Raw genomic sequence first — 23,397 nt, forward strand, 5'->3', positions numbered from 1 at the left:
TAGCAATTGTGCATTTGGTGCCGCTTCATGGGGGATTTTAAGATACAAATATCAAAGATGTCAAAATTGAGATTTTCAATCGTTTCATTCGGGGTAAACAGATTTTTAGAGCGGTTTTTGGTACCACAAAGAATTACCTATGATCAAAAGGTGTATTCCATCAAATTTTGACCAGATTTAATAGCGTGTTGCTCAAGCATATCCAAGGGGTGTACCAAGTTTCATTTCAATCGAGTCAGGTTTGGCCTGATTTCTAATCCCCCTTTTTGCCAGGTGCTACTGCCATTTCGGCTTGAGGCCAGCAAATTTCATAAAATTTTGGGAATTGGCTACCATGATCTCTTCACATGCTGTATGGAATCATGTTCATGTTTTTAGTCTTTGTGATTGAATTTAGCAGCAGAAATTAGCTAAAGGGAAAAAATCTATTAATTTTTGAAATTAGGGTTTTGAGGGTAAATTCTCAGAATCCATTTCTGCACTTTAGTGGGGAACTTGATTGACAGAGATTTCAGAAGAAATAATGCTTAACAAGAAATCAGGATATAAATCTAAGAGACGGGATAATTCAGACATATCCTGTAGTTGAGGGTGACTTATCAGGGCTGGGGGCATTGCAATTTTAGGTTTGGGATCACTGCCAAAGGAGCAAGCTGGAGGTTCTAATCACAGGGGAGTGCCTGAGGTTAATACTTCTATAATTATTGAGGTTATCACTCAGGACAATTCATGTCCAACAATCAATTAGGAATGTTTGGATCCTATGCTCAGGACATGACAGATGAAATCAAGCTTAATAATTAGAGGTTGCAAAACCTCTTATCAACTCTATGAAGAAAGGGTTTTGATTATCTTAAGAATAGTCAAATACAAGACCCTTTGAGCATACTTTTGAAATTTAGATGAGAAACTAGTGCATAGAACTGAGGGTTTCATGGCAATGGCTAGGAAGGTTTATCATATTTCTGGGGATCCAGGTCATAAAGAGAATGTCCATCCACAGGTTAGAGCTCCCAGAAGTAACAGTTCTGAAACTTGGGGCATACCAGGACCTACAAGGATGAGGATGCAAAGGCCTCATTCAGACCTCTTCTAAAGCATGACATGATGGATAAAATAGATAAGGTGGTTAAGCAACTATCTTAGGCTCTTATTGAGAAGAGAAAAAATAATTAGTGTTTTTTGTGTGGAGAAAAGTGGACTTGGGAGCATAGAAGTACATGCCAAGTCTGGGGCAAAGATTAGCATGGTACTAGAGATTGAAGATGAGACAGGTTTTGATGAGCCAGTGGCAGACTTAAAACTTCATGATTGTTTGAATGAAGAAAAGATGGCGATGAAGTACCTCAAGACTCCAAAAAGGGGACTTCTTTTTTATTCGACCCCGGCGATTTGACTTTGGGGAACTCAATGTCAAATGGTGACTTCCATTCAAAGAGCCAACGAGCTTGCGGACAATGGAATCTAGAAGTTACGGACGATTATTCCTGTGATGACAGAGATTCAAAGGGGAATTCTTGTGTGGAGTATGATGAGTTATTATGGGAGGATCATTTCTATACAGTGTCTCTCCAAAGCATTTAATGGGCTCTAAAGGTACACAAACTCTTAGGCTGAAGGCCTGTGTCAGCAACAGACCTGAGCTCCATATATTGGTAGATGGTGGAGCACCCACAATTTCATCAATTCTAGGTCTATTCAAGCAGTGAGGTTACATCCAACAACATTGGAGCATGGTCTATGAGTTGAGGTGGCTAATGGTGGGCATTCCATCAGTAGTCAATGTTGTTGAACTACTCAAATACAACTTTCAAAAGATTATATTGGAGATTTCTTTGTCCTTGACATGAGACGCATTGACATTGTGTTGGTCTGTGAATGGTTGAAGAGCTTTTGGTGAGTTTTCAATGGATTTGAACAACATGAATATGAAGTTTCTACATTTTGGCAAGCAACTTTGACCAGGGTTAAATCCCATAAGCTGACTATCATTTCATCAAGAAGATTGGCAAGAGTTTTAAAGGGTGTTTGTGCAGCTTATGCCATTCAATTGGCCAAAACAAGGGATGGCAATGGGCTGGTAGTGGTGAACAAAGACATGCAGAAGCCACAACAGCAGTATAGTGACATTTTTGCTAACCTTCCTCAACACCAACATCCCAATTAAAGGGATATAGACCATCCGATTATTCTAGAAAAAGGGTAAAAACCAATAATCAAGGTCTGAGAGACATGAAGTGGCAAGGCAAATGAAGGAGCCTCTGGACGGAGAATTCATCACAAATTGGCTTATACCTAGAATCGATGACTTATTGGATAAATTGAAGGGTGCTAAATTTTTTACAAAGATTGATCTGAGGTTTGGTTATCATCAAATCAGGATGAAAGTAGGGGATGAGCCAAAGATAGCCTTTAGGACTGAACTTGAATTATACCAGTTCAAGGTTATTTCCTTTGCTCTAGTAACATTCCAAGCACTAGTGAAGAAAATCCAACAGACATACTCGGTCTTCTTTGATGATATATTTATATACAACAAATCCAGAGGGGAGCAGTTGGTGCACGTGAAACAGATTTTAGAAGTATTAAGGACGCACCAACTCTTTGCCAAAGCAAGCAAATGTTCGTTCGTGGCAACTGAGGTGGAGTATCTTGGCCCAATAAGGTCAAATGCATAAGAGAATGGCGGCCACGTCCTAAAAGTACCACTCAGTTAAGGTGTTTTCTTGGTCTTACCTCTTTCTATATGAAGTTTATCAAGCATCATGTATTGGAGTTCTGTATGGCACCTCCCCACCTGTGAGCCCCCAAATGAGGATACCATTTGGGAGGTGTACCCAAAGAGGTTCAGGGAGGCCACATGGATCTCCATGGAGGAAAAATTGAATGCATTGACAGAGCTGCCACACGGGCAGCATTCTAGCTGCCATGTGGGCAGCAAAGACTGTGACTGGAGCAGAAGGAGCTCTGCAAGGACATTAAGATGGAACTATCAGGGCCAAAACAGAAGTATGCAAGCAATTCTATACGAATGTGCAGCAGACTGCAGCATGCGGGACATGTTTGGAGCTGATTTGGAGGTCAGGGAAGTGTTAAAACAGTCAGCAGATAGGTGCTTTACTGAGGCGATGACATGTGGCAAGATTGAGTAGCAGTTAGGCAACTTTGTGTCTGCACCAGCAAGTCAGCCAGTCGGCCAGTCTGCTGACTGGTGAGGTATTTCTGTAAGGTCTCCAAGCCTATAAAAGGCCCTTAATTGTATCCATTCTGGCCACACATTAGGCTGTCGTGGAGAGCAGCAAGGAGTCCAGCGCGCACAGTTTGTGGGACAAAGATTGCGCCTCAGCAGAGAAAGGTTCAACAAGGCAAACACTGCCTTCCGTTTGGCTGTCTATTGGAGCAACATGAAGGTGTGTTTTGTGGGGCATCGTTACGAAGCCCACAGAAGTGCTAGGAGAGCACAGAGGCTGAATTGTTTAGAAGGTGCCATGAGAAGGTAGGAGAACAGATTTTGGAGCCACAGGGGTCCACATCTAGGCAACACCTTACTGATAGATGGTGGCACACTGTTCACATTTTGTATATGGTTTGGTCCATCTTTTGGACAAATTTATATTACTATTTCTATTCTCTCTCTTCAGCACAGCTCATCCACTGTCTAGACATCTCTCTCCCTCTACACTAGTACATATAAGGAAAGAAGTTGGATGTGAAATTAGCACTGTGTGATTCCTAGGCTAACTCTTCGTTTACCTTTCGCTGCAGGTAGAATTGGCTATAGCAAGGAACTTCCACCTCTATTTTCTAAGATTATGCTCGAATTACAATACGTTTTACTGATCAGTTAAAAAGGAGGCTTTTTCTGGGCAAAATTGCAGAAAAGAGTTTCCAAGACTTGAAAGATGCCTTGACATCAACTCCTATTCTTGTGTGCCCAGATTTTCCTCAGGCTTTTACCAATAGAAGTTGAGTGGTAGAGGGATTGGAGCTGTATTAAAACAAGAGCATGGTGTGATAGCTTATGAAAGTTGCAAGCTAGATGATAAAGAGCTGAGTTACCATAATGCTGTTGTAAAAGTCGAAGACCATTTCTGTTATTTCTTCTTTGCATTTAAACCCGATATCGAAAACGGTCATGAAATGACATCTTTCAAACACTGGAATCTGATAGTTACAGAAGTTTAGTCCGTGGTCAGATGTTGCTGCTTTATGAGTCTATTTGCAAGATTCAATGTTGAACTATATAAAAATAATTTTGCTGCCACACTCGACTGAATATGTTTGGGGAAGAGGAATGATAACAGTGTACAGAATCAATGATAGCTGAAAGAAAATTATTCATGCATTGGCCGAGGTGTGTGAATTTTGAGTGTCAACTAAAGTGCTTGAGCATGTCTAACCAGCTTCAATTTTCTGAACTTGCAGTTGGTCAAGGCAACACAAAGGAAAGGGCTATGGAGCATCTGAATAGGGATTGTGCGGATGTGGTGGTAGTATGCTTGCAAGGGATGGGCGGAATTGGAAAATCTACTATCGGGAATGAGATATTTGCCGAGCTTCAAAGGATGCAAACGTACAGGTGTTGTGCGGAGGAGCTACGATTGGGAATAGAAGCAAGAGAATTACCAGGCATCCAGCAGAAGATTATCAAGAAAATATCTGCGAAGGGAATTGCTGAAGAAATTTCCAATACCCAGCAAGGGAGACGCTTGTTGCAGAAAGAGCTGAAGGCTGTGGGACAGCCCATATTGCTGTATTTAGATAATGTGCTTGCAGGTGCACATATGGAGGAGTTGATACCAGAGGCAACATGTTTTCCAGCGAGGAGTAGAATGATAGTGACTACAAGACACAAGGACATCGTGAATGGAATTAAAAAACGTAAAATCCGTTACGTCGAGCAGATCGACGTGGGAAAGCTGGGGTGGGAGGAAGCCAAGGAGCTGTTGTGGAGGGAGTTGTTGGATGTGGAGCAGGGTGATGGGGAGCCATCGTGGAACGAAGAGGCTGCAGGGTCGGAAGGGATCGAGGCGCTGGAGAAGAAGCTGCTGAAGTTGTGCGATGGTTTACCTCTGGCATTGAAAGTGGTGGGCGGGCATATAGCGGCGGAAGGTCGTCCAAGAGACCCGGAGGTTTGGAAGGGAGCAATTGAGGCGATGGAAGCAGCGGAGGCTCTTACGGGAGACGAGAATGATGAGCTGTATTCACGTCTGAGGTTCAGCATAAACCTGCTCGACGCACCAACCAAGGCGGCATTCCTAGACGTTGTGGCCTTCCTCCCTTATCTGGGAAATTGGCAAGAGGTGGGATGGGCGGTCGGCGAGAGGCGCCTGGAGAACCTTCGTAAGCGTGCGCTTGTCGAGAAGGACGGGAGCGATTGGGTGCGCGTGCATGATGTGTTGAGGGCGATGGGCGAGAGACTCGTGAAAGAAGATGACAAAGAGCTCCGCATCGCAAGGGACCAAACACACTTTGATGACCTGCTACTACATTACCAGGTGAGCTTACTTTGCATGATTTTATATCTTTCGGAGAAAGAAGCTGAAATAGAGAGCTGAGCAATGAACACGAAGCTGAATGTTTTAGCAATGTCTCCTTACACGAAGCTGTCGCAACAGAGTGACTTGCGAAAGGTGGTGGGGTTAGCAGAGGTGAAAGTGCAAGCTCACCAGCTTCAACAAATGCCAGGGTTGCGTATTCTACATGAGGTAACAATAACAGGTGAAACTGAGGCGGCGCCAGTGCTCAAGAACCTTTCCTACGCTTCTTGGACAGTATCGAAGCCATTTTCGATCGAGAACTGCACTGCTCTTAAATACCTCTACTTCTGTGACGATGTCCAAAACGAGGCAAGCTCCAAGGTACCTCCTTTTCTTCTCTTACCACGCTTTGAATTTCGATGTCAGTACAAGCTGGAAGGTTGGTACGCGCATGTTCAATAATATTCAATATAGCAAAACAATCCTTTTTGCTAAAATAAATTATGTCCACACATACAGAAGCTCATCACGAAAGCAAAATATATATTTTTCTTGCAACTCACCCACACACCTTGCATGACTCATGGTTGTCCTTCGGTGACATCCGTAGGAAGAGGAGGGTCAATCGAGTATTGAAATAACAATTCATTTCGCATTTAATGATAGAATAAATATATTGCACTAAATCTAATAGAATTCTATACTTTAGCAGTCTACATTTGGGTCAATAGTTAGACCCTACCGGCCACTGGTTTCCATCCTCAACTATGTCTCAGCCTTGATAATCATGGGTCCCTCTTCCTTGAGACCCTTTCTCTCAAATGCCTCAATCTTAACACCTTGTCCCAATAGTTTGTCCCTGTGACAACCCCAAACCCAATAACCTATCTACTTAAACCCAAACATCTCTCTTTAGCCAACCCCAATGGCCATTTCTAAGCTCTGCCAATAGTTATTCTTTCAATCACCCTCAAATTGTACTATATTGCATGTGTGCCATGCATGCATTTATCAGGTAGGCAAGAGAGAAAGGAAAAATGGATATGCACATAAGAAGGGCTTGGCAATTTCAGCCCACATCCCCATTACTTGTACACAAAATACTTGTCTCTCCTATAGAACTCTTTTGGTGGGTTTGATCTTACATAAAGAAATCCTTTATTCAAAGTCTCCCTTGATCGACATGAAGCTAGACTTGCTTTCAAAGGTATGTTCAAAACCTAGGGTGGTGCCTCCTTTCTAGTATCTTTAGTCCTATGTTATAAGGTAGCAAGAGTAGTCCTATGTCATAGATTTTTTGAGTCCTATGCTAAGGACTACTCTTGCTACCTTATAACATAGGACTCAAAACACTAGAAAGGAGGCACCAACATAGGACTACTCTTGCTACCTTATAACATAGGACTTTAAAAAGTGTTATGAGATTCTCTCTACTTCTTACAACCCACCCTTTCATAATAACAACTCATTGTTGTACATTGTTTTAGTATTGTCGATAATCACCCAACTACACGTTTTATTAGGTGCTCCTCTAGTTTACTAGGCTAGCTAACTTCAAGTGTCTTGTTGTATTGATCAATGAATCATACTTTTTCAATTGTGGACTTTACTCTTTTAAATTCAATGTGAATTACTTGACAACTTCCCCTTAGTTTAATTCTATGCTTGTCATATTTTGTTCACTCAACTTCTCTTCATGGTTAATAGTGTCCCAAATCATCAAATTTTGACTTTTTGATGAGTATGGGGACATACTTCGATCTAGTATTAAAGAAAAGGAGCATCGGAGTCCAAGGCTAACAACAATGCACTCAATACTCTTCCAATGTTCAGCCTTTATGTCTTTATCAAATAACAAATTTTTCCATTCAACATTAAACACCATAACCCAAATTTTGTGGTTTCTCGTTTTTTATAAATTTAATTGCCTTGCTTCATTCTATAGTTTCTTTACCCATGAAGTGCAAGTTTAAAAGTTTATAGAGTTTGAAACAGAGGCTGTCCTCCTTTGATTGAAGATCGTGATTTTAGTAAGGATTTGCAAGAGATTTAAGTTGGTCAATTTAGATGTTGTAAACGTTTTCAAACAAAAGAAATACCAAAGAAATTAGCCTAGTTACATCTTTAATCCAAGATCGATCACAATTTAGTTATGGTGGCATGGTAAATATTGTATGGTACTTTACTTCACTACACTATTTTTATTTTATTGCACAGTGAATTGTAATTACCACATGGTGAAATTTAGTATATAAAGCCTAAAGACATTGAACAATCCCCATCCTTGAGATGATCAATTGCCCACTAATTGGGCTAGCTGGAGTCTCTAAAAGTTAAAAAAACAAGCATTGTCAACAAGAATATGCGGGTTATGTTGCTTGCTTATGTCAGCATCTATGAACCGCGTTATTGTGATTAGTTTAAATTTTAATAAGGTGATTTTGTTCTTTGATAGATTGTGCTACTTGGTAATTTTGTAGATGATAATGCTGTTTTTTCAAATGTAAATGGCAGACTTTGATCTTTTTTCTAGAAGAAAGTTTAATGTGACAATCGTGAGGTTCACGGCACTTAATGTGGCTTGTATCAACCCATACATGAAAGTACATTTACAATGTAGAGGGGGAGAGAGAGAGAGAGAGAGAGAGAGACTTTTGTGCGAGTTGTGTGGCCCTCTTATGCCATGCTAATCAATCTGCCTATAGTCTTGTGGGTTGTGTGCTCACTTATGTTGGCATTATTAACCCACAAAGTATAGTGTGGAGTTGTTTGCCTTGTTGTCCACCAATGATCCTTTTCCCTCCTCGTGCACTCCCACAGAGAGGTGATTGTACTCAAGGATGCTAATTAATATTTCAAATACATGAATGCAAGTATTAAGCTCATTCCTTCTAGGAAATTGATTCTCATGTACTGACCCAAATGTGTAGTGCTTCTCAATAATGTTGATTACATTGTGAGTAGTAGTGGTTACGAGCCCTTGACCTTACAAGCACGAGTCTTCGATAGGATATCATAGTAAAAATCTCACATATAACATTTTACTAAAATAAAGAAACAATGCACTTTCACGAACAACATGTTGTGTGAGTGAAATTCTTTATGGGCCTATACCCCTGCCCATTATTTTTCGCATGCCAAATGGCAAGGATCTAGTTATTACTGATGGATATTTTGCTCCTATTTGATATCCAACCATGAGGGTCATCATAGAGGCTAGCCAGAGCAATAGCTTTTGCCTTTGCATTTCTCGTTGGGCTAATGCTTGCCTTACGACATCCTCTAAAAGCTTTATGGCTCTTTTTGGTCCTATGGTTTGTATGTAGCTTACATAGATGATTGTGAGGATTAAACCATGGGCATATGGCAAGGAAACAATGTAAATAAAGCAAATGTAGGGACAAAGATGAGCCACAACATTAAGTGCTTGAAGAAAACAATGTAGCACTTTCAAATTGTAGAAGACCTCCCAAATGATTCGAAATTAATATTACAACCCAATGTTTATAAGTCATGATACATGAATTTTTGTATTTCACATTATAATAATTGCAATAACTCAAATTAACAACTTCAAAGCATGGAAATATGTAGACTTTATCTTAAAATGTACAAAATTTGTCAAGTAGATTTTTGAATATATTAGAACTTGATAAGCTTCAAAATGCATAAACTTATTATGAAATTGTACAAAAACAAGGATGTGTTTCTTCTTCAAAAAGATGCTATCATCTCTTCCATACATCACTTTGCTTCATCCTTGTTGATTTTGTATGCATGTAGCTTGATCACAATTTCTTTCATGTTGGCATGCTTATGTGGACCCTCCTTTGTAGACTTATCTAAAATTGATGTAAGAATAGTGTAGCATGTGATGTTGGGATGTATGGATCTTGAAAAGATGCCTTACAATTAGTGAGAAACTTGGACATTTACCTTAACAACCAACATATCACATAGCAATCTAAGGCCACTGAGCAAGGGTTACTTGCATGCGATCATCTAACCATTTAATACAGCTCTTTCACAAGCCAAGGAAATCTTTTTAGGGGAGCATATTGAGGATCTTGCATGAGGCGGCTCTCCATCTAGTATAAGAACTTTCCTTAATTGACGATTTCTACCCACACTCTTTTAACACACTAACGATAGCTATAGCAATGTGTAATGATTGTCGATAAAATAGCCTCGCTTGTGGCCTCATAACAGGAGACCTCTAATCCATGTGTGAGGCTCTTACATTGGTAACATATTTTTCATGAATGCTAAGTAAGAGCCAAAGGAGAGAGGAGACACATGGAAATGCGTGTGAATGCTTTGTTTATTAAGGTAGAGACTTATAGTAGAGAGCTCATCATTTTGTGCAAACCCTATTACCAGCATAGTTTTTAGTGTAGCATGACTCCGTGCATCATTGCACCTACTTTTCTTACCAATATGAGACAAAGAACTACACCTTTGTGTACCATGACTAGGAATGATTATGCACTATCTTCAAGGAAAGATGCACATCAAAAGCACATACATTTGCATGCTGGGTAGAAAATTTGCAACCTCTAACGATGGTATATGCAACTTTGACACTATGCTTGAAAGCTTTCAAACAGATCCGATTTTCTAATACCATGGTAGGAAATTGATTCGTTATGCCTCATGTCGTAAACATTGTCTTAGAAACAAATACCAACTTGACATCCTTGAATGAAGCACACTAGAAACTCTTTTACTTTGTGGGCTTATTCGCAACATGAAAGCCTCTCTTTACTGCTAAAATTAACTAGGAGCTGAAAAGGACAAAATGATTCACACCAATACACAAATGACATTCATTTAATGAAAGTCGGATCTAATTTGGTAAATGAGCCCAAATTCGATGATGCCCTTCAAATATTAAAGCATATGAAGACATTGCTTCAGTTGAGAGGACGTTGCTTCAGTTGAGAGGTAGTTAACTGTGAGCTTGGGTGTGGCTCTTGTTGATAATGCTGCAGATTCTTCCATCAAATCTTCTTTAGCTTTGGCATTTCTTCACATCCTGCATCCATTTTTGATAGGATTGTATCCTGGTCATTAAACTTATAGATCAGTGTGTATGTAGGTGTGATAGCTGTGCATGAGGACAATATGTGTGTTGTGAAATATGTGAATTCATGACATGCTTAGAGAGAGTGAAATGAAAGTGTGTTGCAAAGTTTTTATTGATATAATTTATTGTGTTTAGCAAAATCGTGTAACAAACTAGGCAAGGATTATCTGTATGCTTATTTGCGGGAAATTCAGAGAGCAGCTAGGACCCAGTCATCATCTCTAAATGTGTGAAAACATATGTAAGCAAGTGAGTACATGTGTGACAATCTGGTGCTCACTAGGAGAGATTTGGGACTTTCAAAGCTCTGGTGTTGTCAAGGATGGCTTACGTGTTATCGTGTAGAAGTTGCGAGTTGTCATAGTAGTGCTGGAGTCTGCTTCCATTGATTGTTGACGTGAACTGGACTTCAAGTATCTCTAGTAGCATAATTTCAATTGAATTCATTTGGTTTACTCTGTAAAGTCCTTAACCTAGATATTTAATCTTATCCCTATGGATTTTGGTATTACAGAGGAGGACTAAGTTACCTTTCTTGGTATCTTTAGCTTTGAGATTTCTGTCAAACCATGCCTTTCCTCTTCGTTTTTCGGTTGTAATGGCTTGATAGGCTACTAACCTCATTTCTGTATGCTTCTAACAATTAATGGAGCCTTTCTTGAAGGGATTCCCATGCGTTCTTGCACTGCTATGCATAGGCTTGATATGATGAATTTCAGTACAACCACTGTTTACCGTCCGCACACCAATTGAAAGGCGTAGATCTTATAGTGACCTTAAGTGTGGTTCTATATGTTCATAAGGCTGCATTTAGCTTTTCTACCGAGGCAGATCGCTTGGGGAGGATAATGCATAGTATTTTGTTGGTGGACTCAGCTTGTCCATTACCTTAGGGATAGTAGGATGTGCTTTTTTAATGAACAACCATAAAGCCACTCAAAAGTTCTCGTATAAGAACTTTGTTGTGCTTCTTGCATTTGCTTTCCTTACTACTTTAGCTTCAACCCACTCGGTGAAGTAGTCTGTGGCCACAATGATGTAGCATGCATGTGTTTCCTTTGCAAGTGGATGTATAGGTACCACAAAATCAATCTCACATTTTTTACATGGTTTATGTGTAACAATTGTTGTTAGCAAGTTGAAGTCTTTGTGTTGGGGCTTAATTGTTCTTTGTCATACATCACAACTCTTTATATGTCATAGGCATCTGCTCAGAGTATTCACCCATCAATATCTTGTTAAGAGGATTTTTCGTGCTATTGCTTCACTGGCGAAGTGACCTCCCATTATGCCTTCATGGGCTTGTCTAATGATTGGCTTGATTTCATGGGGCATAACACATCTTCTAAGTACTTTATTTGCCCATCGTTGACTTGCTATCGATTGGTAGGGGGCAGCTTTTAAGGTTAACTTTCTAGCACCCATTGGTTTCATTTCAGGGAGTGGCCTTCCTGTTTTTAAATACCTAATTAGGTCTACACACCAATCTCAGACATCATTAATTTGGAATAGTGCGGCATCTAGCAAGCATCTCTACTCCATGTTGCTCTTCTCCTGTCATCAAGCTGGACATGTGATCTGCGATGTAATGCCGGGGTCCTTTCCTCACTACTATTTCGAAGTTAAATGTTTGTAGGAGTAGAAGCCACCTAGTTATTTGACCAGTGTTACATGGTTGATTAACAAGATACACCAAGGCTTGATGATCAGTGTAGAATACAAAGTTAATCGCTAATAGATAATGTCAAAATTTCTTTACACTGTAGACCATTGCTAGGGCTTTTCTAACTGTGGTGGTGGAGTTCATCACTACATCATTGAATTTCCTACTTGCAAAGCATATTGGGTAGTCTTTGTTGTATTTTTGAGGTTGACACAAGACACTTCCTACTGCATAGTTGGAACCATCATTATGCACATAAAATTCAATGTCCAAAGTTGGAGCCATTAGTACGGGAACTATGATGATCAATCTCCACTTCAGAATTTCAAATGCTTGCTCACATTCTTTTGGCCATGATAATTTGATTAGTAGCTTGTATAGGGGTCTTGCACTCATGGCATACCTGAGGATGAATCTTCTATAGTATCCTTCTTGACCCATAAATACTTGGACATACTTAGTATTTTGCTCGGGGGGGTCACTCATCATATGTAACCCTATCACGTGAGTTCAACAGAAGGATTTTTTTTATTTCTAAAATTTACAGAAATAAATATACATAAGGGACTATTTAAAATAGTTTTGGAAAAAATTTACAGATTTGTATAGAAAAGGGGTACATTTTATTAATGAATTTTTTTACAGATAAGGGATTTTAAATATAGGCCTTGAACGCACGTGATTTAGAGGGTTTATACATAGTGACCCCCCCGAGGTATTTTGTGGAGGGGAAAGTTCCATGATGATTTTGATTTTATCCATGTTAGTAGTAATCACATGTCTAGAGACTATATGTCCCAAGACTACTCCATGCGTGACCAAGAATTGGCATTTTAGAGGATCAAGGAGATGTCATACTTTGCATTTTTTCAATATATCTTCAAGATATTTCAAGTGATCCTTTTTACTTGAATGTACGTACAAGTCATCTAGAAAGACTTGTAGAAACTTATTGAGAAATTCCTTGAAGGTGGTGTACATGACCCTTTGAAAAGTGGCTGGGGCATTACATAATCCAAATGGCATGACTATATATACAAAAAGATCCCTTTCTGTGGTAAAGGCTTTCTTTGACTGATCTTTAGGAGCAATCTATACTTGGTTGTACCTGTTGAACCCATCCGAGAAGCTCTCGAGAAGCTATAGATTTCGAACCTAACTATCTGTTTCAAAACTGTTTGTATTAATGGTAGGCGGTAGTGATCTTTGATTGTTGCAACATATTTGACATTCGCTTTTGATCCACTTCGCACAAAAGGCAATGTTGCGCCTCTGATCCGACTACTATATTTTGCCATCCGACACAGCTTCGACGTACAGATGAGTCTTTGATAGTGCCCCGACCCTGCTCCAATAACAACACAATCTGTGCCACACATGATAGATCCTTCGTACTGACAGGACACCCAAAGGATGTACATGGTATGAATTTGACCCTTGTCTTGACAAGCCTGTTCCCTTGGATGAGGCTCACACCCTCACAATAACCGTTCTTGCCGACCCCTCCCCGATGAACTCCATCATCAAGAATACCTCTCGTAGTGCCAAATGAAAGATGATTAGTCCCTCACACACGTCGAAAAACACTACCAGTTCGTTGCATGCGGCATTGACGAACCGTCCATTACAACAACAGATCAACACAAGATTTTCCCACGAGCCTCCTCTACATATGGCACCCAAAAGAGGCCATCGTATCACATTTTTCATCCTAGCAAAAGAGTTAGAGCCAAACCTCCAACTCTTAAGCACTACAGTGCTCCTTAACGTAGCCATGGTTCCTAAGAGATCTCTCACCCCTGCTCGAAAAAGCCCACGCCAAAGCCCGACCATGGAGAAGATTGTACACATCCCAGATTCGGAGGAGACGAAATTGGATGACAAACCACCACTTCCACCCCAGAAGAAGTAGATGCTCACAACAGCAAGCTTCACAAATTTCAAGGTATCATTGGACCTGTCTAAGCATTAGAAATGGCTCAAGAAGATCGGCTTATTACAGTATGCTAGCTTGCCTTGGGTGTCATGGAAGGCTTCCTCGCATGCTCTGTATTCTCTTGTTCATATTTGGAACATTCACAATCGGTGACACCCAGTCGGTGTGCTCAATCTCATAGATGAAACTGGCATCTAGCAGCTTTTCAAGTTCTTCATGGACACGAGTACTATACTATGATTTATTTTGTAGGGTCCACATACCTTAGGTTTGGATCCTTCCGCAATAGATATCTTATGTATTGTAACTTCGAGGGAAATCCCTTTCATTTCCAAGCCATACAATGCTTGTATTCCATCAGTAGTGCTTTAATTCTTTTTGTTCTTTATGTGTGAGTTGTTCACCTATGTATATAGACTTTTCTTCTTCTTTATCCAAAGCAAGATTCAATTTTCTTGTTTTGGCTGGACTCTTATAAATTGGGATTTACCTTAGGCTATCTATTTCCTTGGGTTTTGACTCTTATTGTTCTCGGCATTGCTATTGCAACATCTCCCCTTGTATAGTTATAAAAGTAATTTGAAACCTCTCTTGGGTCCTCATGACTGTTACAAAAATGGATATTAACTATTCCACAAATTGATGAGCCATAAAAATCATGATGCAAAGAATAAAGAAAAAGATCATTTAAAGGAAATGAATAAGTGAGAGAGAAGAGAGAGGGATGTTGCATCATGCATGCAATCCAATTTGCCTCCTCTAGATGGTGGCTCTTACTTCCCATTTAGAGTATTTATAATTGCTTATTACAAAAACAAAGAGCTAATAATAGTACATCCAAAAGCATCCCTTTTTTCTAAAGTAAGGATTACTTTTTACAAAGCCACTTTGGGCTTACTTTATCGAAAATGATTTACATCCCATACTTTTTACATAGTCACTTTGGATGGACTTGGCCAAAAATGGTTTATGTTGGACGGACTTTGTCCAAAAATGGTTTATGTCTTCTACCACAATATTGCCCAAGGTTTAAAAGTATCAATGAAATACAAAATTGGCCCATGGTCGTATGCTATGTGTCCTGCGACATCTCCATTCGTATCCTTGCACTAACTCCAATCCTTGTCATTAGTTACATCACCTGCACTCAAGCCGTTGATCACATAAGTTATTATTAATCAATTGAACGAATCACTGAATCAATTGATTCCAATAAAACGATGCTTAAAATACAATATTCAAACATATCATCAATAACACTAGCGACATCAGTATTAACATGGAATCACCCATAATACCAACCATTTAGCATGGCAAATCACAGCTAGTTAGGCATCCCTAACTAAACCAGACAAAGTAACCACTAAGATCCCCACCACGTCCGGGGCGCTCCTATGGAATACTTTACCATAGTCACACGATTAAAATAAAATAATTTCCTTAGCAAGAAATATCAAAAAATATAATTTTGTAACATCCCTCTTGCTTGGATTGCAATTGGCCTCAGTTGGGTGTTTGATTATAGGAATTGATGTGGTTTGGAAAATCTCAAAAAAATCATTCAAAAATCCACTATTAAACTTGAGCAAATATTTGACATAAACATTTTCTTTTGGGGTTGTTGATCAACAAGCGTTCATGTTCAAGTATCATCATCAAGATGGTTAAAAATATATTAAAGAGATGTTAAACTCTCATTAACCAAGAAATAGTGAATAACATTTTGAGAGATTATTTTTGTAACTCTTATCTTGAGAGATTATTTTTCTTTTGGGGTTGTTGATCAACAAGCGTTCATGTTCAAGTATCATCATCAAGATGGTTAAAAATATATTGAAGAGATGTTAAACTCTCATTAACCAAGAAATAGTGAATAACATTTTGAGAGATTATTTTTACTCTTATCTTGTACCAATAGAAAATACTATACCGCATCCATTAATTGCCTATGTTACTTTGGTATAGATCCAAGCATTATATTTGTCAAATTCCTCAACATCTATACTTCCATACTAGTATGACGTTGAAGGAAACAATAAGTGACATATCAATCTGTAGTCAATAGAAGAATATATGTACATCATTATCTAATCACACTCCAAAGTTTTTCATTAACCTTGGCAACGAGTAATAGTCCAATATATATTTTCTTTAACTGCCACTAGAAAATGCATAGAAGACATTATCTCACATACTAAGTATCCTTTTCAACCTTAATATATGCAATGGCATAAAGAATTATTTCAAAGTGATGTTCTTGTTCCACATTGATGTCTAACCCCTCTTGCTTAGCAAGAATGTCATTATGGGATCTAAATCAAACATATGCTTTCTCTGCTTCAATTATACTATATGTACTAAGCGATATCATGTAAAATAATATGTATTTGTCTACTCAAATAAACCGTTCATTCAATCCTTTGAGTTGGTACACAAGAATCTTTTCTTCTTAAAAGTTTCACTTCTATGACCACACATACAATACAACATAGATTTACTCTTCTTAAACCATATATAAATTGATCTCACATGTTATCTTAAGCATAAGGAATGTTTTCAATGAATTATAACATCAAACTGATTTTAACTAGATGACTCGTAAAATTTTAATTCCAGAGTTCATAGTGTTGTAATCCCTATAGAGCCTTTTGAATGATTGTGTGATCATACCCTTTCTTTTTCTTATGCTTACTTAGCTTTGGCAAAACACTTGACGTTATATGCATTATTCTATAGGTAAGAACCAAAGAAAAGCAATTTAAGTGAAAATTATGTAGGAGATAGAATGCGTATCTATGTTTGCCATTGATCCTCCTTGAACCAAGTCCATGGAAAAGCATTCTTCTTCTTTTCATCATTAGATGTCGATCATTACTTTGAGTGCCTTGAGTAGATGAGCTACCTATAGATAGCTCGCAAATCACATGTCTTCCATCGCTCCCTTCATTACAATATATATTGGTGTACTCCAATTGTGCATCCAAGTCAACTTAGTAAGATCTAGTTGCATAAATTTGGTGCTTTGTATACACCACTTTCCCAAAACTTGAAACCAATTTACTTGTCAAATTGGCTACCCTTATATCACATTCTGCAACACTATTGGACAAAGAGAAATTGTTGCTTTTGGATTCAAGGACGTTGCTCTTGAGCAAGGTTTTGTGGCACCTCAGATTCCATAGCTATACTTGGCAATGTTGGTTGAAACTATCCCTCCTCAAGCACCTCCATCATGTTACCTTTGGAGATCCACTTTACAAATTTTTTGAGAGAGTAGAGATTCTCGCTTGCTGCGGAGCTCCTGATGCTGCATATCTTCAAAGTTGTCGCGGAATGGTGATTATGGATACTAATCCACGCCTTGCTCCTCTTCTATACGGTCCCATTGAGGTTACAAGTTCACAGTTTCATGTGCTTGCTGTTGCTACTATGATAGAGCTATGATACCTCAGATGTAAATTCCATTGCCTATGTGATGCTTGATAGACTCATTCTTCATGGAAGCAATCCTAATAATTCACTTCTCAAGACCTCAAGACTTGAGTCCTACCATTCTTAATGATTTAAATATCCTTCAACACCCCCAGAGTACTTACCTTTCAAACATTAGCATTGGGTGTGGGCTTGTGGCGTTGTGAAGGGTGTCATAGTAGAAAAGGAAAAACTAAATTGCACGAGAAATGTATGCTAGTATTGCTTCCTAGCCTGGAATGCTAGGAGAGCTTCGAATCAAAGTAAACAACATTAACGATCATCTAGCCTATCCAAAAGATTTCTCCATCTGACTGGAGTGTAAGAGAAGAGTGCAAGCACAAATGTAGTCATCAATCAAGTTTAAAAGCGAACGAGTGAAGGTCCTCTATTTAAGAATCGCTCTAGGTATAGAGCTTGGGAGTCAAAGCGCTTGCAGAAATATTGTTATAAAAAGGAGAAGCTCTTTTTTGCTTTGAACTATATTACGCGGCTCTATAAGATCAATCTCAACTTTTTCATAACCTATTGGACAAATCATGATATGAGAAACAATTTCTTGTGAAAGGAGAAAATCCTTGATGATGGTTACCTGTGTGTTTGCTTTGAACAAATGGATTCTTAGTGCTAAATTCGCATCTCTAGCTTCGAAATCTTGTTTGCATGACATTGAGTGTTGGCTCTATATCTAAACTCCCAGAGCGATGAGGATGAATTCACATTGGACGAGATTGTACATTTATGATACAAAGAACAAATAAAAGCATGAACTAAAAGAAAGGAATAAGAGAGACTAGAGAGAAGAGAGAGGGATGTTGCATCATGCATGGGCTGTGATTTTCCCCTTCTAGATGGTGGCTCTTGCTTCCCATCTAGAGTATTTATAATTGCATATTACAAAGACAAAGAGTCAATAATAGTGCATAAGCATTCCTTTTTCCCAAAGTAACGGATTACTTTTTATAAAGCCAATTTGGGCTCACTTTATCCAAAATGATCTACATCCCATACTATTTACAAAGTCACTATGGACTTGCTTTATAAAAAAATGGTTTATGTTTTCTACCATAATATTGCTCTAGGTTTAATAGTATCAATGAAATACAAAATTGACCCATGGCCTCCCCATGGCCATATGATATGCACTATGCAATACATCAATCAGCACTCTTACACTAACTCCAACTCCAATCATCGTCATTAATTCCATCACTTGTACTTAAGCCATTGATTACATTAGTTATTGACAATCAATTCAACGTATCACCGAATCAATTGATCCGAATATAATGGTGTTCAAAGTACAATAAGCAAGCATACCACTAATAACGCCATCGACATCATTATTAATATGGAATCACCCACAATATCTATCGTCTAGTATGACAAATCACAAGCTAGTCAGACGTTTCCAACTAAACCACACAATATCCACTAGGACCCCCACCATGTCTGGTGCACTCCTATGGTATACTTTTTACATGGACCGAAACATGAAAACTAAATACTTGAAGATGCTTAATGATTGGATTCTTCCTCGTGTCTATTGCAAGAGTATCATGAATGAAGCATGCTTTGATATCGATTATTCCCTTTATTAGAAGTCATTTATTATCTTCAAGAAATGCATTGTGAGATTTATCAAATAGCTCGATTGAATGGAACCATTGAATTTCCCCTTTTAGAACCTCTAATGTTAGTTTTATATAGCTTGGCTTTGTGTTAAAAAATTACAAAGAATCTATATACTACATAGATACTTCTAAATCTTGCTATAAACACTTAGTTCTTTTTAATTATTCGTATGAACCATTTGGGCTCTTTCTTATCCTAAAGGTTTTGCCCCCCCGTGAGTTAAGGTATTGCCTTTTACAATTGTTCTCAATAACATGCATGCCATTTAAAAAATAAGCACTTGTCATTTAATTCCCTGGATTGATCTAAACTACCATTCTTTTTCTTTGTAGAATGTGCATATTGCCGCATTGTCCTATTTGTGATTTCATTTCTTTGTGGATCTTCAACTCTCCAAGTGCAATAGTAATTTGATGTCTGTCTCTAGAATTATAGCATATTACCTTGGACTTCTAGTGCCAATTGTTATTGTTTAGTAGTGTGGAGGATAGTTTTTCTTTAATTAAATAAAGTCCTTTTATGATCATGACCCCGAGGGGTTCATTACATCACGTGCATTCAATAAAACAAGTCATAAGTGGCCTTTATAACCCTTGTGCATGCATATTTTTGGTAACTGCAAAAGAACTTATAAAACCCCTTTTATTGAACTCATGTGCTATCTTACATATCGCTTAGTGAACTCCCGGGTTATGACCATAAACTGGCTCATTAAATTTATGAATACACTATTCACTTCTAGTCAGTTTCTTATATGGCAAAGTAGATTCAGATGGGACGAAGCTTCATATGATGTTTTCCACACATTTTGGATGTTCTAGAGTTCAACAATTTTCGTGTGCCATGATGTTCCCAATGCTTTATCTTCTCTATTAATAAACTTGGCCATCGAAGAAGCTCTCTCTCTCTCTCTCTCTCTCTCTCTCTCGATTCTTGGATAAGACAATCTCAAAGCTTAATTATGGGTTCCCTTGCATGAAAATTTCATGAATCATAACAGTCGCACTGGAATCATCAAGTGCATACAAAGAATTGGGTTAGCTTGTAAGTTTGTGAAGAAAGAAAGAAGATCTCTCTTTACACAGAGACATTAGCTTTTAACCTCAATGACACACGTGCATACACACACGGAGAGAGACTTGGGTGAAGGGCAATTAGGTGCATAAAGAGGCTCGAGAGAGGTTTTAGGAGATAAAGCTTTTACAAGTGTTGAGCTCATTTCTTAGACAAAACTTGAGTAAGAATTGCCAATTCTCATTGTCAATGTACCATGCTTGTTTTTGCTTTTACCTTCTTCCTATAGTAACGTGGTTTTCTCAAAATAAGGCTCTAAAGCTTTTCACTAGCACATATATTTTATTGATGCATTATCTAATGGTGGATTGCTTAAAGATCTTCCTCTCCATGGGTATTTTAAAGCTAAAATATAACTAAATTGCTGAAATTTTGGAGGTTTTACAAAGTTGTGAAAAGATTTTGTTTACAGGTTTTTCTGTGAACACTGATTGCAGGTGCTTACAGGGGCAGGGTGCAGCAGCTCCTTGCACAACCTTCAATCGTTGATATTATGGAACTGGGAGGACTTGCAAGATGTGGAGTCTCTTGCTTGTTTCCGCTCTCTCAAGGAGCTGACATTACATAATTGTAGAGAGCTAGAATCTCTACCCCAAGGAATAGCCAACCTCACAGCCTTGCAAGAACTCAACCTGTCCGATTGTGAGAGCCTCCTCTCGCTACCAGCTGAGATGGCGAGTCTCACAGCCTTGCAAGAACTCGACTTGTCCGGTTGTGAGAGCCTCCTCTCGCTACCAGCTGAGATGGCGACGACTCTCATAGCCTTGAAAAAACTCAACTTGTACGGTTGTGAGAGCCTCCTCTCGCTACCAGCTGAGATGGCGAGTCTCACAGCCTTGCGGGAACTGTACTTGGGCCACTGTTCCAGCCTCCGATCGCTTCCAACGGGGATGACCAGCTTGCAGACGCTGGTATTGGAGTGTTGCAGTAAACTAGGGCCGCTTCCGGATGGCACGTTTGGGCACCTCACGCGCTTGGAGTACTTGGGCTTGGATGGGTGCAGTTGCCTTCCTCGACATCGACTCGTGCCTCTAAACGACTCATCTCAACTACGCTCGGAAACTCCACTGCAGCAGCAGCAGCAGCGGCGGCGTCAATGCCTCAACCTGCCTCAACGACGCCTCTCGATTTTCCAACAACCTGCATTGCTGCCTTTAACACATGTGCACGCCTTCCCACAAGAAATCTGCAGCTTGACCAACCTGCGTACCCTTGATTTGCGATTTTGCTATCCAGTGGAAACTTTACCTCCACAAATTGCACAACTGAAGGGCTTAGAGAAGCTCCATATCTGGACATCCAAGGATTGTCCCGTACCCCCCCAACTGCCACAAGAAATCGAACAACTGACGAGCTTGACGGAGCTGTGGATTCCAGAGGCTATGTCGCTGCAAACCCTTCCTCAGGGATTGTCACAATTGACACGCTTGACAATTGACGAATTGTGACCGCATACGTTAACGCAGCAAGGCATGAATCCTTTGATGTCATCTTCGACCTGTTTACGTAGCCGTGTTTTGGGAGTTGCTCCTTCTGTGTTATATTATTTTGGATTCTAAAAGTCATCAGCTCGACCTTAGGTCGATGACTTCTCACACGCCGGTGCAGTTCGTTTGTGCTTCTATACCGATTGCCAATCAATGACAATGCCAAATCTTTCTTTTATTTCATCAAAACTTCCGTTCAAGCGGCACTATTAAAAGTCGCTGCATAAAGACTGTTTGTTCAAGTCTCGACATACGGTTCTCAAGAACCTCCGAAATCCGGCTGGATCACTGCGAACTCAAAAGCTTACAAAGACAGTCGTACTAATGTTTTCTTTTCTACTCTCGTTTTCACCACAAGGAACTTTGAGACGTTCTCAGTATTGGAAAAGAAGAGATTCTCTATATCATTTACTAGTTTGAAATGAACATAACTAGTAAGAGTGCAAACTAGAGAAAATGGAACACTTCCTAGTTACCTTATCTAGGGCATCAATCAAAAAATTCCCTATGCAAGTCAATGCAAGGAATCATTAGAGAATTTCACCATATAGGAAAATTATCATAGATAGTGAAATTCATTAGTAATTCCCTACACAGTCTAATTAGGAAATGTTCCATTTTCCTTAGTTTGCACACTTCCTAGTTATAGTCTAGTAAATGATATAGAGAATCCTTTTTTTCTTTGTAAGACAAACTGGGAAATGTCCCATTTTTCATAGTTTGAAAACTTCCTAGTTATGAACTAGTAAACAATATTGAGAATCTTCTATTTCCCTATATAGGGAGAACACAAAATAAGTGATTTTGTCTAAGTTATGTCATTTAAGAAATGAAGCACTCATGTTTCATATTTTTATACGTAGCAATTTGAACTTTTAAAGTACCTAGAGCAATAAGCAATTGTTATTATAATTACATTAACTTACATTATCTACACTAAGATTCAACAAAACCATCAAAAAGATTATGGAGTTCTCTTTAATATTTCTACAAATAATAAGAAGGTAAAAAGTCCATTCGTTATTATAATATTCAAAAGAAAAAGCAAAAAACTTCTACTATAAGAAATATAAGACAACCAAAGAGAGATAAAAGAGCTGTACATAACATCTTTGAAGACTTATTTGAATCAAGCTAAATGTCATATCAAAATCTCTATATCTTCTAAACTAAGCACATCAGATTTTTCCATGAATCTAACTTTTTGACTTTCAATAAGCCAATGCACAATGTCCCTTATCATAATGTTACTGGCTAGTTTCTTGATGTCTGTAGAGTACTGTTTGAAGCTACTCTCCATCTTTTTAAGCTTCACATATGTACTTTTTAAGGAAAAGTACATATCATGAATTGTGTGGACTCCCATGTATTTTAAAAGTATCGTCTTTATATTTTTCTCTGAAATGTCATCCACCTGAGGGCATCATAACAAAACAAGTGACAATATATTAACAAATTCGAAGCAAATGATTTAAATAATCAAGCCTATTAATGTAAAAGGCTATTACATACTCTTTTATACTCGCTTGAAATCATAGTCATCTCCATGTCTGTACCTTGAATAT

At 38.8% G+C, this 23,397-nt stretch overlaps 1 protein-coding gene across 2 annotated transcripts in view; it reads left to right on the top strand.

The window, feature by feature from the left end:
- The window catches only part of LOC147893000 (protein SUPPRESSOR OF npr1-1, CONSTITUTIVE 1-like), a 50,723-nt gene extending 28,733 nt beyond the window's left edge, over positions 1-21,990 (top strand). The window contains exons 5-7 of one of the 2 annotated variants that reach the window (XM_087387279.1): positions 4,426-5,498; positions 5,607-5,861; positions 20,783-21,990. In XM_087387279.1, coding sequence (XP_087243405.1) covers positions 4,426-5,498; positions 5,607-5,861; positions 20,783-21,793 — 2,339 coding nt within the window. In that variant the 3' untranslated portion in view covers positions 21,794-21,990. The remainder of the gene's footprint in view (positions 1-4,425; positions 5,499-5,606; positions 5,862-20,782) is intronic. The other variant, XM_087387280.1, reaches the window with a different exon arrangement.
- Positions 21,991-23,397: the final 1,407 nt, after the last annotated feature.

The sequence above is a fragment of the Dipteris shenzhenensis genome, chromosome 16, assembly GCF_047967505.1.
Source record: "Dipteris shenzhenensis isolate YYH24624 ecotype China chromosome 16, Dip_SZ_1.0, whole genome shotgun sequence".
Classification (NCBI taxonomy): Eukaryota; Viridiplantae; Streptophyta; class Polypodiopsida; order Gleicheniales; family Dipteridaceae; genus Dipteris; species Dipteris shenzhenensis.